The sequence below is a fragment of the Dysidea avara genome, chromosome 15 (assembly GCF_963678975.1).
Source record: "Dysidea avara chromosome 15, odDysAvar1.4, whole genome shotgun sequence".
NCBI lineage: Eukaryota > Metazoa > Porifera > Demospongiae > Dictyoceratida > Dysideidae > Dysidea > Dysidea avara.
This window is the reverse complement of record NC_089286.1, coordinates 5,831,186-5,845,446: the sequence shown is the minus strand read 5'-3', so window position 1 is coordinate 5,845,446 and position 14,261 is coordinate 5,831,186. Positions and strand designations below refer to the sequence as shown.

The window sequence follows — 14,261 nt, the reverse complement described above, 5'->3', positions numbered from 1 at the left end:
GTTTCAGCATAATAGGCAGACTTTTGAGCACTGCAACATAATAAGTACACACAACTGGTTTCGAAATGTTAACTGATATTCCATAGCTAATCTGTTATCTTGCTAGTCTATGCAGAATTCCCACAGAATTTTTAGACAATGTAGTCTACACCACATGTTACATATCACCAACAACACAGCTATAATGCATGCATTTCAAGAATGAATGATGTGGTTGACAACATAATTATTTCTATAAACATATACATACACACAAGCAATACAAAGTATAAGTAATCAGTTATACAATTGAATTGTCGCACATGTAAGAAGCTGAAGCAATGTTTAGTTTGTCTTTAATAAGGAGCCATTTCTCCTCCTCTTTTTCCCATTTAAACTGTCCACATCCACTTAACATTGTGTTAAACCATTTTAATATTTCTTCTTCACTTTGAACTGTACTATCATCTTCACTACAGCATATGTGAAAGTTCTCATTAAAGGCAGTAATAATTTCCTGTAAGACACACGTTAACACATATACCATAACAATATAGTTATATACACATACCTGCTCCATGGCATTAAATATACTTTCACTCTCTTGCTGCACAATAGAGGAGGATGTGGGCTGCATCTACAATAGACAAGTAGTATATTTAACATATCATGTACTAAGCTTACCATAAATGATGGATCACAATATGGTGAATTGTACACTTCAACCGTGACCTCTGTGTTGAATGTCACCATCTTTCCTGTCTTGCAGTTAGAAAAATGTCTTCTTTCTGTTAACATATTGTTGACTGCTTCATCTTCACTGCTCAAATACTGTGAGAAGAAAGTGATGCTTCAATAACTGGTTGTATATACAGTTGTTTAAAACACTCACCATTTCAATATCATCATCAGACAACACATCATAACCACCAGGGATGACCACAAAGACTTCATCTTCTCCTACTTCAGGTCTCATACACCTTGCCATGTTTGAGGACACTGTTCACTACAGCCAAACTCAACACTACAGCAACACTGTGTACTATATATAGTCATTGAAAATCTCTCAAGGTATAAAAAAATCTCTCAAGGTATAAAAAATCTCTCAATGTATAAAAAAATCTCTCAAGGTAGAAAAAAAATTCTAGAGGTATTTAATTTATTTTTTATCAACTTCATAGTTAAACCCTGAATGACATCTCTTAAGATGTCGTATGGGTGCCTTGAGAGATTTCACAAGCTCACTGAAGATAGATAAAAACTAAATGAAAGAAATCTTTTGATTGATATTTATTATTTAAAACAGTACAATGATGAATTACTGCAAAGTGAAGATTGGGCTGTGTTGCTGCTACACTATTGAACAGTTTACAGTGTTATACTACACATCATAACACACTGCTGAATCAGCAATAAAAATTATACATCATCATCTTCTGAAAAATCATCATATCCATCTTCATCAAAGAAATCATCAGGATTAGAGAAGTCATCACTAAGCATCGCAGGATCTTCAGCAGTCAACAAGTCTAGTGCTTCTTCTGCTACGATGGTCTCAGCATCTGGTAGGTAGTAGTCGTAGTACTCATCACCAGCTGCTATCTGTACGGCTTCATCCCCATTGATGAATTGTTTGTGCCTCGCTTCCCAGCTCTCTTCAGTCAGTGGAGCTACATGTATGTATGTAATATCCCAATATAATTATGCAAGTCCAAAGCAAAGCCGAGACAAGGGATAGCTAACCCATGCAAGTATGCTGAGATATAACTATTTTATATCCAGTGTGAATTACAGCCTATAAACACTGATTTACAGCAATGTATTCTAATTAGTTAGCTTGATTTAAGTAGCGCAAACATATGATACATAATGGGCCCCAAGACTTTCAATCAAGATACTTGCAACAAGCAGCGATAATGATTACCATGATGCTCATGTAATACAGACACATTGGGACCAATTGACCAAATTATCAAATTGTCCGACCTTGGTCATACAAAGGATTATTTTGGTAACACAGTTCAGTGAAATTTCAAGTATGCATGCAGGTACACCAGCATCTCCATTTCATCCATCCATCCACTGTACACATACTTACCACATGTACACATAGTTTCCGGTACATGTGAATTCGCTCAAGGAGAACCCTCAGCATCATTACCACATAGTCATGTATACACATACATACCGCAGATTTCAAATCTGTTATATGAATAATTAAATTAACTATTCTATTTAGTCAACAGGATGAATAACAACTAAGTGTACATCAGGTGTACAGTAATTGTAGAATTTTAAGCAATTGTAATCATAAATTTTCAAAGTGTATGTAATCACAATCAAATGCATCAGTATATACAAGCCACAGCTCTTATCCGAGGGCGGCTCTTATGACAATAATTCTAGGTTGTGAAGCAGTTACTATCCTGGGATGGCTATTATACGAGTTGTAACTATTAGCAGGTCAAATATGGTATTTATTGCTGTATGTATAAGTGACTGTTATATTAAAGTGGTTGACTGTTCTATTAGGGTATCTTGAACATTTGCAAGAATTTTGGACTTGAAAGTACCCATGTACACAGAGCACATGAACTCACGCATGTCAAGGAAGGGATCATAGTCAGCAGCCAATGATGGGATGGACATGTCATGGTGACACACAGATGCTCCAGTGGCTGCAGCAAACTGACAAGCTGGCTTCACACCAATCAGTGTCCCTAGTAGAGTTGCAGCAGATACACTGAGATACTGGATTGTGAATATGTATAGTATCAATGCAGGTTGTATGTGTACCTATGTGCATAGTGTAGTGTGGGCCCATAAGAGAGAAAGCAGGGATGTGTCTACAGTGTACCGATCACCACTCAAATAAATTAGCCACCAAAACCACTACAAATTTTTCACCTCTGAAATACACAAGTTAAGGCCCCTGGACTCATCCCTGTGTCTTTTGCCACCTGACACTTCCCTGAGAGAGGATAGAGAAGGGTATTGTATAAACGCACCCCCAACTAGAAGGTTAAAGTGAGTTTTATTCTGTCCACCATACAGTAAACTCTCTTGCAATGCCTCCAGACTCTTTGTAGTGATGCTCATACACCCAGACAAATCCAGCCTCACCAGTGATGCCAAATGTGACGCTAAGTAACACACACCTGTGGGTGGGAGAAACACAACAGGACATCACTGCCAGATATAACAATATTCAACATTTGAGCTAAGATAATTTTTTGTATATAGGCTGTTAATGACTTTCCCATTGCAAATGCAAAATAGATTTCAATGCCCAGTCATACTGTGTTTTGATTAGCCCTTATAACCAATTCTTATTTACATATCTTACACAAGGATACTAGTACACACACAGATAGGCACACATTCATACCTACATCAGTAATACCCTGACATGCTCTAGTTATCAGATGCTGTAACTGACAGATAGCGATAACTTGCATCAATCCTTTATCAGTGACCTGTGTTGACACAAAGTGTTACTATCGAGTAGAATTGTTATCTCAGAACAAGCTATACATGTATGTAATAGCTACCAAGATGATATGCACTGAATATTACAGTACGTATCAGCTGGATTAAGATTTCTGATGATATTGTATGTAGTGCAAGACATGTTTCTGTTCTAAAACTGTACAGTTATTCCACAAAATTAATATAGTGCGGGACATCATAAACGTCCATGACGATAGTCATTTTTATAAAAATCATAACTCACAAATACTTCCAGATAATTAGATGAAATTTTTACTACGTACTCCATGATACTCTGTCTTCACACATGCCTAGATTTTGAATGTTACACTATAAAGGTATGGTTGAATGTATGTTTTCACATCAATTTTATTGAATAGAAAAAACAGACATTTCTCAGAGATGCCTTAATACATTAACCTATAAATTTTTAAAAAGGTATGCAGTACCATTGTTGTTAAAATGCATTGAGTAGTTTTTTGATAAATTATTTCTTCTAACACTTATTTCGATTTTTGTAAATTTCAGATGACATTAGTAAAACAGACATTCCATAACCTCATTCAGACAATTTTCACAAAGCTTTGGACCAATATAGCCAAAGAATTTCTCTACAAAATGTATTGAACAGATTTTAAATATCTTGTTCTATCAAAAAGTTATGATGCCTACAACAGATTTGTAGAATTTCGCACACCACTATGATATTTGTATTTCTTCAAAATTCCCTTTATTGCTGTAATTACATTAATTTTCTATAAGCACTGTGATACTTTCTTGTGTTTCTAAAAATATTTTTCTTATAAGATGTAATCCAGCATAAGTTTTAAGTGTGGAGAATTTATGGATAAACGTTAATATGGACGTTTATGGTGTCCCGCACTATATGTACAAAACTAGTACAATTTCACAAAAAAGATAACTAGGACATACATATGCACATCTGTGATTGCACAGGGAGTTAGTACATACCAGTGTACAATACATACACAAGTATCTATTTGTAATATTGCACAAAGTACAGATACATCTAACAAGTACAACACCATTGATAATATACACTATGTCACTACCTACCTATGACAATACAATACACACATACACAAGCCTCACATTATTACAGTAGCTGATATCAAGGTAGGATAGTTGGATGCAACTGGTCAGGCTGGCCACTCCCACATCGCTGATATTATAACACGTTGCACACTGCAACTCCCTGGAAAGGAGTAACCATAGCACAGTATAATTTATTGATACTAAAGTATTTATTAAACTATATTGACCCACAAGAAGGTCAAAGCCTGTCAGTTCAGATAATAAAGAGTTGATTTCATGTGATGATTTTCCAAACAATGTGATGATTTCATGATTGCAATTGCATGATTTGGATTTATGTAGAATGACTTTTTTATAATCTCCAGAGACACTGTACTTGTTTTGTACTATCATATCACAAGCACACGCAAACTATAAAGCAATGCTCACAGTTATTATGATTTACCATCTCTCTGTATTTGGCTTAGTTTCATAACCTTTTCGCACCACAGCCATGGCTGAGGTGTCAAGAAGTATATATTCTGACAGGGCTTGTAAACACCGACAACTTATGTATGATACACATGTACAACATCTCTTTACTCACTTCAGTAGGGGACAGTTCTTTGTAATATTGACTAATGCTTCATCATTAAACATCAAGTGACCATTAGTGACCAGGATTGTCTGTAAGAGTGGTGGATCACATGACCTGGTGGGTGTGGTCAATAGCTCACCAGATTCTTCAGTGAGTTGGCAGCAAAACCAGTAGACTTCACTGAAGGTAAACAAAGAGAACCTGATCTCTGATATTGTAAACTTGTGGTTTACTTCATGACAACATAATAATAATCTTCGTATATCATTGTTATGGGAATTTTGCTGTCCCATATATACACTGTAAAAGCTTTAAAAAATTTTACTCAGAAATAACTGTGAAAGGAATATACTCTCAAATGGATGCAGACAGTTTTGCTTACTGCAAGTATGAAACATGAAGTGTATATAAACACATTCATACTAAATACTATACATTCATACAACTATACAGTCAACTTTACACCTCACATTACACTAACACACGGTACACACATGAATACCTGCAGTGCTCTGTACTGGGAAATGTAGTTCCTTTAGCTTCAAACAATGCTATACAAAGTTGACAGAAAAGTGAACAACATCTGTGCACAGTTGCATGTACAGCACAACAACATACATAGTGCTGGCTGATATAGACGTTTCATGTCACAACAAAAATTATTCATAATATGAATATGTCACTGATATTTTAATTAACATGCATGCTTAGTTTCTTCTTTCAAGTGATTTGTCAAGTACTGTACACATCACACAGAAATATGGTCAGTCACACAGACACAAATATACACTGTATAGCTAATGGCATCATATGATATGTGTATTATACATGATTTTTTATAAATGATATATGATATGCATACAAGCTATAGTCTACTTAGTTTTCAAGGCATCATCTTTCTATTAATAATAGTGGCTCTTTGAACTAGTATTCTTCTCCAACACTGGCCTATTGCATTTCTTAACTGCTGTACACAGATCTTGGTAGTTAGCTAGTGAGGTACTGTAAGCTAGTGCCTTTCCAAACGATTGGGAAGATTATTACCAGAATTCCCAACAGTATGACCACTGACCATACTGCTGATGCAGGCAAGACATGGATCATGACAAGTAGCATGTGTATTTTCTGTCGGTTGAATGTAATGAATTAGACAGAAAATAAGCTCCCGCATGAATACTATTGGTGGTCACGTGAGCATCTCACGTGACAAGGGTTTTTAAAAGGCTGTTGTAGCGTGAAAAGTTCATTCTACGCCACGTGTTCACACTAGTGGGTTACCTTTTTGGTTTTTTAGACAGTTCTTTTCAACAGATGTCGATGGAAGAAGAACAAGTACGGCAGATTGCTAGTGCAGTCTCGACGACCATCGGGGAGCAGTTTGCCACCAAGTTCAGCGAATTCCGTCAGGAGATGGTCGCATCCCAAGCGGCATGTTCCCAAAGCGTCATGGAGAAACTCACTCGCAAGACGCACACGTTTAAGAAAAAGGGTTGTGAAGCCCAGTTCGTCTTTAATGACAAGATAGACGACCACGTGCAAGCTGCCAAAAAGCAGCTGGAGAAGATAACAGCAACCGACGAGCCTTCCCAGCGAGCTCTGGAGCAAGCAAAAGCCGAACTGGAGCAAGGTGATGAGGAGATCCGTGTTCGTCAAAAACACATCAGAATTGCTGATCGTTCGGATTGGGGAGTAGTCGCCGAATATGAGGCCGATGAGCTTGCGGATAATTCGGACGACGAGAAGCGGCTGTACCGTGCTCGGAAAGAGAGGGACGCCAAGCGTAAACGTGCAGCGTCTGGTGGGCCGGCCAGCAGAAAGAAGCCCAGGAGAGAGGAGGCACCGAGGTCCAATGAGGGTGCTGCCAGGATGCCACCAGGACCAAGGACCGTGACAAGACCAATTGGGCCCTGCTACAGTTGCTCGCAGATGGGCCACTTAGCAAGGAGTTGTCCCAGGAATCAGCAACCGTATCCTTTTGGTCAATCATGTGTTGGTGCCGTTGGCGACATAAGTGTTACAACATGTAGTGTTGATTCTGTGGGTCAATGTCATAGTGGAGTAAAGGACTCCCAGAGTCAAGGGGTGGCTCATAACATAGGACTGAAAAAGGGTGTTGATGGGACAGCTCAGCAAAATTGCAAACTAACTGAGTACAAAGAAGGTGTTGATAAGACACCTTCACAAAGTAGTGAAAACCTAATTCCAAGTGTTGGTGGCCTTGAACTTACTACAACTGGGCCTGCTGGGGCATGTGGTGGGCAAGAAGCTCTGGACAGTGAGCATGTCCCTCCTGAACCCCTAGACAGTTTTGGGTTAGGCTCTGCCAGCTTTGAGAATGAGTGGGATCTGGCTAGATCCTGGGAATGGGAAAATATGGGGGCCAGAGGCCCACAAATAGTGGACGTACAAGGGAGGCTTAAGCAAAATATCCTGTTTTGGTCCAAGGTTCTTATGGCCCCAGCTACAGTAATTGATTGGATTCAAAATGGCTATAGGTTACCCCTCCAGTTTATGCCTACCCCGTTTGAGCAGGGTAACCACAAGTCTACCGTGGACTACAAGGATTTTGTCACGGACAGTGTGCAGGAGCTAGTAAACAACAGGTGTGTGAGAGAGGTGGGAACAAGGCCAACAATTTGTAGTCCCCTATCAGTCGTAGCTAGCCACAGTGGTAAGCATAGGTTGGTAGTAAATCTTAGGCACTTGAACCAGTTCTTACGTAAAGACCATTTTAAATATGAAGACCTAAGAATTGCCACTTTGATGTTTGAGAAGGGGGATTTCTTGATGAAATTCGATCTGAAATCAGGCTATCACCACTTGGATATAATTGAAGAGCACCAATCTTTTCTAGGGTTTGCTTGGGACTTGAAAGGTGTCCCCAAGTATTTTGTATTTACAGTTTTACCTTTTGGTTTAGCTTCAGCATGCTATGCTTTTACCAAACTTTTGAGACCACTTATTGCATACTGGAGGGGCCAAGGTTTGAAGGTTGTCCTGTACTTAGATGACGGTATAGTGGCAGTAAAGGGTGAGGACCAGGCAAAAAGGGTGAGTGTACAGATACGCAATGATCTGGGTGAAGCTGGCTTTGTAGCTAATGAGGCTAAGTCACAATGGGTACCTGTTAAACGATTAATTTGGCTTGGTTTTGAAATTGATTTGGAGAAGGGTAAAATAGTAGTGCCAGAATCAAAATTAGAAAACACTTGTGACTTGTTGCAGTCGTTGGTGAAAAGGCCAACTGTCCCTGCTAGAATGTTGGCTAGTGCTATTGGCAAATTAATATCCATGTCGATGGCTCTAGGCCCAGTTACACGCCTCATGACACGCAGCCTATATGGCGCACTGAACACTAGGCGATCATGGTGTGCCCTATTACAGCTTCCTGAGGAGGCGAAAAGTGAAGTGGAATTTTGGATTGGGAAAATAAGGGAATTTAATGGACAAAATCTATGGCCCAAGCCATCAGCAGTGAGGGTGGTTTTCTCAGATGCAAGTGACACTGGGTTTGGGGGTTATACAGTAGAGCATGGAGGCCTTATTGCCAGTGGTCAATGGACTAAGGAGGAGGCCCAGCAAAGCTCTACTTGGCGGGAGCTTAGAGCGGTGCGTTTGGTTTTGGAATCATTTGGTCCCAAGCTGCAAAATGAAAGGATAAGGTGGTTTACAGACAATCAAAATGTGGTTAGGATAGTTCAATGTGGTAGCAAAAAAGCAGCCCTCCAGCAGGAGGCATTGGCTATTTTTGAATCCTCAGTGGTGGCCAGAATTCGATTAGAGCCAGAGTGGATACCTAGGCGGGAGAATGAAGTAGCAGACTACATTAGTAGAATTATTGACTACGATGATTGGTCGCTAAACCCATTGGTATTCAAGGAACTAGACAGGCTTTGGGGGCCTCACACTATTGATAGGTTTGCTGATTGGTGTAACAATCAAGTGTCACGTTTCAACTCGCGTTATTATTGCCCGGGTACTGAGGCCATTGACGCTTTCACGTGTGACTGGGGCCAGGATATTAATTGGTGGTGCCCCCCACCGTTTCTGGTCCCGCGGCTGTTAAAGCATGCTAGCATTACAAAGGCTAAAGGAACGTTGGTTATTCCTAAGTGGGTTTCAGCCCCTTTTTGGCCGCTAATTTTTCCCAACGGGACCAATCCAGCCCAGTTTGTGAAAGAAGTTAGGGAACTACCCAAAGTTGAAGGCCTGTTTGTAGAAGGTCGCTCGGGTTGCAATTTGTTTAAAGGGGTCCCTAACACCCCAGTGATAGCCTTGCGTCTCAAATGGTAGCTGTTAGGATGGTTTCTTGTTTACAACAGTTAGTAGCCTGGAGTGCTGGTGTTCACGACCGGAGTATGGTCACAGCCAGAGTTCTGCTGTTCTATGACTGGAGTATGGTTACAGCCTGGAGCGCTGGTGTTCTAGGACCGAGTACGATTGCAGCCGGAGTGCTGGTGTTCTATGACCTGAGTAGGGTCACAGCCCGGAGTGTGGGTGTTCACAGCCTGGAGTGCTGGTGTTATATGACCTGAGTATGGTCACAGCCTGGAGTGCTGGTGTTATATGACCTGAGTATGGTCTCAGCCTGGAGTGCCGGGTTATATGACCGAGTATGGTCTCAGCCTGGAGTGCTGGTGTTATACGACCTGAGTATGGTCACAGCCTGGAGTGCTGGTGTTATATGACCCGAGTATGGTCACAGCCCGGAGTGCTGGTGTTATATGACCGGAGTATGGTCACAGCCTGGAGTGCTGGTGATCCATGACCTGAGTATGGTCATAGCCTGGAGTGCGGTCGGGATTCTACCAGGGTAGGGCCCCAGCTTGGTGAGGTGAGTTAGTGTTGCCACAGCCTGGAGTGCTGTTGTTCAGGGAAACAGTTAATCCTTGAAGGCCGATAATTGTAACGTATTGCTGGTTATATAAATTGAGAATTTTTACGAGGGTATACTAATTGTATGTGGTCACGAATGTCTGCTTATATATTTTTTCAGAGGTATTCTCCCATGGAGCCTGGCTGGATTTGAAAGAGTTGCAGGACCCTGCTCTGCAGGAGCTGGCAAAGAGGATTCCGGATACTGTCCTACATGGTCGAGCTGGCTCCACAGTCAAAAAGTACTTGGGAGCATTCAGGAGGTGGAAGTCCTGGGCGAAGCAGCATCAGTTGCCAGTTGTGCCAGCTAAAGAAGCTCATGTTGCATTGTACCTCCAGTATATAGGTGATACTTTACAATCCAAATCAGCAGCAGAAGAGGCTTGTAATGCTTTATCTTGGATACACTCAACGGCAGGTTTGGTATCCCCAGTAGGTTCCCCGTTGGTAAAGGCAACGTTACAAGGTTTACAGAGAATGCTAGCTAAGCCAGTCTGCAAGAAAACCCCAGTAAAGGTCGAGATGCTGGAGCAAATGGTAGCAGATGCACAGCGGAGTGGCTCCCTGTCAGATATGCGTTTAACTACTGCATGTCTTATTGCATTTGCAGGGTTCCTGAGATTTAGTGAATTGATCAATGTCCAGACTAGCCATATATCACTCAGGCAGGATGCTATGGTGATCAAGATTCCCCATAGTAAAACGGACCAGCTCAGGAGAGGGGATGAAGTGATCATTGCAAGAAGTGGAAAGGAGACCTGTCCTGTGTCATACTTGGAAAATTATTTACAGAGAACTGATACTTCACTGCAGGTGCAGAGATTCCTTTTCCGGCCGATACGTAGGACCAAGAATGGTGAATGCCTTCGTGAGGCAGGCAGTATTAGCTACACATGCATGTGGGAGCAATTCAAAAGAAAGGTCGGTATGCTGGGATATAATCCGACCGATTTTGGTTTGCACAGTCTGCGTTCTGGGGGAGCTACTAAGGCAGCTAATGCAGGTGTGCCAGATAGGCTGTTTAAGCGTCACGGATGTTGGAAGTCCGAAAATGCCAAGGATGGCTATGTGGATGACTCAGTAGAGCACAGATTGTCTGTCACCAAACAGCTGGGTTTATAATGTATTCTTGTACAAGCTTTCTTTGTAACCCTAGAGTGATGATTGGTAGCCCACGTTTGGTGGCGGCACAACCCAATGTGTTGTAGGGTGGTAGGGGTAATAGTATGGTGAGGGAGGTGTATTTTCTGTCGGTTGAATGTAATGAATTAGACAGAAAATAAGCTCCCGCATGAATACTATTGGTGGTCACGTGAGCATCTCACGTGACAAGGGTTTTTAAAAGGCTGTTGTAGCGTGAAAAGTTCATTCTACGCCACGTGTTCACACTAGTGGGTTACCCCTCCCACCCTCCCTGTGATGTTATGGATATTTGATTTTCCTTGACTATAGGTAGCTGAGGGCTGGATGGCAGAGGAATAGTTGACTTTTTCTTGTTTGTTTTGGTTTTGCATACACATGAGTGGAGCTCTATTTGTTTTGGTTTTTCCTAGTAGGCAAAAAAAAAAAAAAGAAAAAAAAAAGAAAAGTCTACTAGGTTTTTCCCGGTGGTTGTCTGGGGGCTGGACAGCCACAAATTTATTATTTACGGTTATTATGATTTGGAGCTAAGCCCCCCACTCAACCGGTAGTTGTAGTTTATTGACTTAGGTGTTTTGGTTGTAATTTTGTTGGTTTAAAAATTTGATGATTGGTAGCCCACGTTTGGTGGCGGCACAACCCAATGTGTTGTAGGGTGGTAGGGGTAATAGTATGGTGAGGGAGAGGACCTGGTGAAACTGAAGATGCTATCTTACCAGCTCACACCACAGGTCATATGCGTTCTATCACGATATAATTTCTAGCTATCATATCACAACATAAAAATCATGCCATGATATGCCGTATATCAGCCACATCACCCAGCAATAATATGTAATTTACAATGGATCCTGAGTTATCCAAACACCTTTGTACATAGAGTTAGCCAAAAGGTTTATATACAGAGCTTCATTGATAGAACACACATTAGCAATGAAATATTCTAATTGAACAGTCAGGACTGGTATTCAGATAACCGAGGATCCACTGTACTGCCACACACTACAAAGACATGTGTATAATCAAAACTCACAAAACACGTGGACACATTTCAAATGATTAACGTGTCTCACCTGTAACACATCTTGGATGGCCTGGTCATTAATATTACAACACTTGGTGATGTCCAGTAGTTCTAGATTAGGACAGTGGTGAGCTAGCTTGCTAATACCAGCTGCTGCAAGCTGCAGGAAGTGGGTGGGGCTAAACTACTTTCACAGTGTGGTACACTATATACATACCTGCCGACATTCACTGAGTATAACTGATTTTATCGTCTTGGGAGCAATGACAAAACACTAGCAACACAAGTACAAAAGTATCAGGTATATACTACTAAAATGTGCACATGTATTGTCTACACTATAAACTATAAATGTCCACTTTTAATAAAACATCTATTCAAGCAGAAATTCATTGTAATTACTTAAATATGTACAAGTACAATGCATGGCACTATTAAAATGAATATGCTAAACACAACAGAAATTTAGCTTGTGGAAACGCACATTTGATGATATCCACACATTACTATTTAGGATACTGTTCAGGATACTGTTCAGGATATGAAACACTAACATGTACAAGTTTTACTTGGGAGGACAAAATACAGTTTAGACTGCTAGTATGTAGCAAACTGGTCATTGTGTAATACTTAAAACATACTAGATCTACAACTACATACAGTGACAGTCCATACATAACAGTGTATTAACCACCCTGTACTAGTAGTGTATTAACCACCCTGTACTACTAGTGTATTAACCACCCTATACTACTAGTGTATTAACCACCCTATACTACCAGTGTATTAACCACCCTGTACTACCAGTGTATTAACCACCCTGTACTACCAGTGTATTAACCACCCTGTACTACTAGTGTATTAACCACCCTGTACTACTAGTGTATTAACCACCCTGTACTACCAGTGTATTAACCACCCTGTACTACCAGTGTATTAACCACCCTGTACTACTAGTGTATTAACCACCCTGTACTACTAGTGTATTAACCACCCTGTACTACCAGTGTATTAACCACCCTGTACTACTAGTGTATTAACCACCCTGTACTACTAGTGTATTAACCACCCTGTACTACTAGTGTATTAACCACCCTGTACTACCAGTGTATTAACCACCCTGTACTACCAGTGTATTAACCACCCTGTACTACTAGTGTATTAACCACCCTGTACTAGTAGTGTATTGACCACCCTGTACTACTAGTGTATTAACCACCCTGTACTACTAGTGTATTGACCACCCTGTACTACTAGTGTATTAACCACCCTGTACTACTAGTGTATTAACCACCCTGTACTACTAGTGTATTAACCACCCTGTACTACCAGTGTATTAACCACCCTGTACTAGTAGTGTATTAACCACCCTGTACTACCAGTGTATTAACCACCCTGTACTAGTAGTGTATTAACCACCCTGTACTACTAGTGTATTAACCACCCTGTACTACTAGTGTATTAACCACCCTGTACTAGTAGTGTATTAACCACCCTGTACTACTAGTGTATTAACCACCCTGTACTACTAGTGTATTAACCACCCTGTACTACTAGTGTATTAACCACCCTGTACTACTAGTGTATTAACCACCCTGTACTAGTAGTGTATTAACCACCCTGTACTACTAGTGTATTAACCACCCTGTACTACTAGTGTATTAACCACCCTGTACTACTAGTGTATTAACCACCCTGTACTAGTAGTGTATTAACCACCCTGTACTACTAGTGTATTAACCACCCTGTACTACTAGTGTATTAACCACCCTGTACTACTAGTGTATTAACCACCCTGTACTAGTAGTGTATTAACCACCCTGTACTAGTAGTGTATTAACCACCCTGTACTACTAGTGTATTAACCACCCTGTACTACTAGTGTATTAACCACCCTGTACTACCAGTGTATTAACCACCCTGTACTAGTAGTGTATTAACCACCCTGTACTAGTAGTGTATTAACCACCCTGTACTACCAGTGTATTAACCACCCTGTACTAGTAGTGTATTAACCACCCTGTACTACCAGTGTATTAACCACCCTGTACTACCAGTGTATTAACCACCCTGTACTACCAGTGTATTAACCACCCTGTACTAGTAGTGTATTAACCACCC

At 40.7% G+C, this 14,261-nt stretch overlaps 2 protein-coding genes across 5 annotated transcripts in view; both read right to left on the bottom strand.

Annotated features, from left to right (window-relative positions):
• Window positions 1-206: 206 nt before the first annotated feature.
• Window positions 207-1,313, bottom strand: LOC136246093 (uncharacterized). 3 transcript variants are annotated; one of them, XM_066037544.1, is made up of 5 exons: window positions 1,181-1,313; window positions 872-1,054; window positions 664-810; window positions 551-616; window positions 207-496 (listed from the first exon to the last, which is right to left on the bottom strand). In XM_066037544.1, exons 2-5 carry the CDS (start codon window positions 965-967, stop codon window positions 281-283), a joined length of 525 nt encoding a protein of 174 aa, XP_065893616.1. In that variant the 5' UTR covers window positions 968-1,054; window positions 1,181-1,313; the 3' UTR covers window positions 207-280. The 3 variants fall into 3 exon arrangements, with proteins under 3 accessions (XP_065893616.1, XP_065893615.1, XP_065893617.1); XM_066037543.1 differs by lacking the exon at window positions 1,181-1,313 and having other exon boundaries at window positions 872-1,168; XM_066037545.1 differs by lacking the exon at window positions 1,181-1,313 and having other exon boundaries at window positions 315-452; window positions 872-1,168.
• Window positions 1,314-1,398: 85 nt separating this feature from the next.
• LOC136246089 (putative RNA-binding protein EEED8.10) overlaps window positions 1,399-14,261 on the bottom strand; it is a 24,249-nt gene continuing 11,386 nt past the window's right edge. The window contains exons 13-22 of one of the 2 annotated variants that reach the window (XM_066037538.1): window positions 12,358-12,414; window positions 12,190-12,300; window positions 5,604-5,652; window positions 5,241-5,281; window positions 5,111-5,190; window positions 4,582-4,684; window positions 3,368-3,455; window positions 2,988-3,137; window positions 2,580-2,699; window positions 1,399-1,649 (exon numbers count right to left, since the gene is read on the bottom strand). In XM_066037538.1, the coding sequence (XP_065893610.1) occupies window positions 1,399-1,649; window positions 2,580-2,699; window positions 2,988-3,137; window positions 3,368-3,455; window positions 4,582-4,684; window positions 5,111-5,190; window positions 5,241-5,281; window positions 5,604-5,652; window positions 12,190-12,300; window positions 12,358-12,414 (1,050 nt within the window). Of the gene's footprint in view, window positions 1,650-2,579; window positions 2,700-2,987; window positions 3,138-3,367; window positions 3,456-4,581; window positions 4,685-5,110; window positions 5,191-5,240; window positions 5,282-5,603; window positions 5,653-12,189; window positions 12,301-12,357; window positions 12,415-14,261 lie in introns of those variants that run through there. The other variant, XM_066037539.1, reaches the window with a different exon arrangement.

Bases quoted from the DNA above. Each gene is read 5' to 3' on its own strand.
- LOC136246093 (XM_066037544.1), bottom strand. From the start codon at position 967: ATGGCAAGGTGTATGAGACCTGAAGTAGGAGAAGATGAAGTCTTTGTG. The intron at 811-871 runs GTGAGTGTTTTA...TTCTTCTCACAG, and splicing joins CTGATGATGATATTGAAATG to TATTTGAGCAGTGAAGATGA. The intron at 497-550 runs GTATGTGTATAT...TGTGTCTTACAG, and splicing joins TATTTAATGCCATGGAGCAG to GAAATTATTACTGCCTTTAA.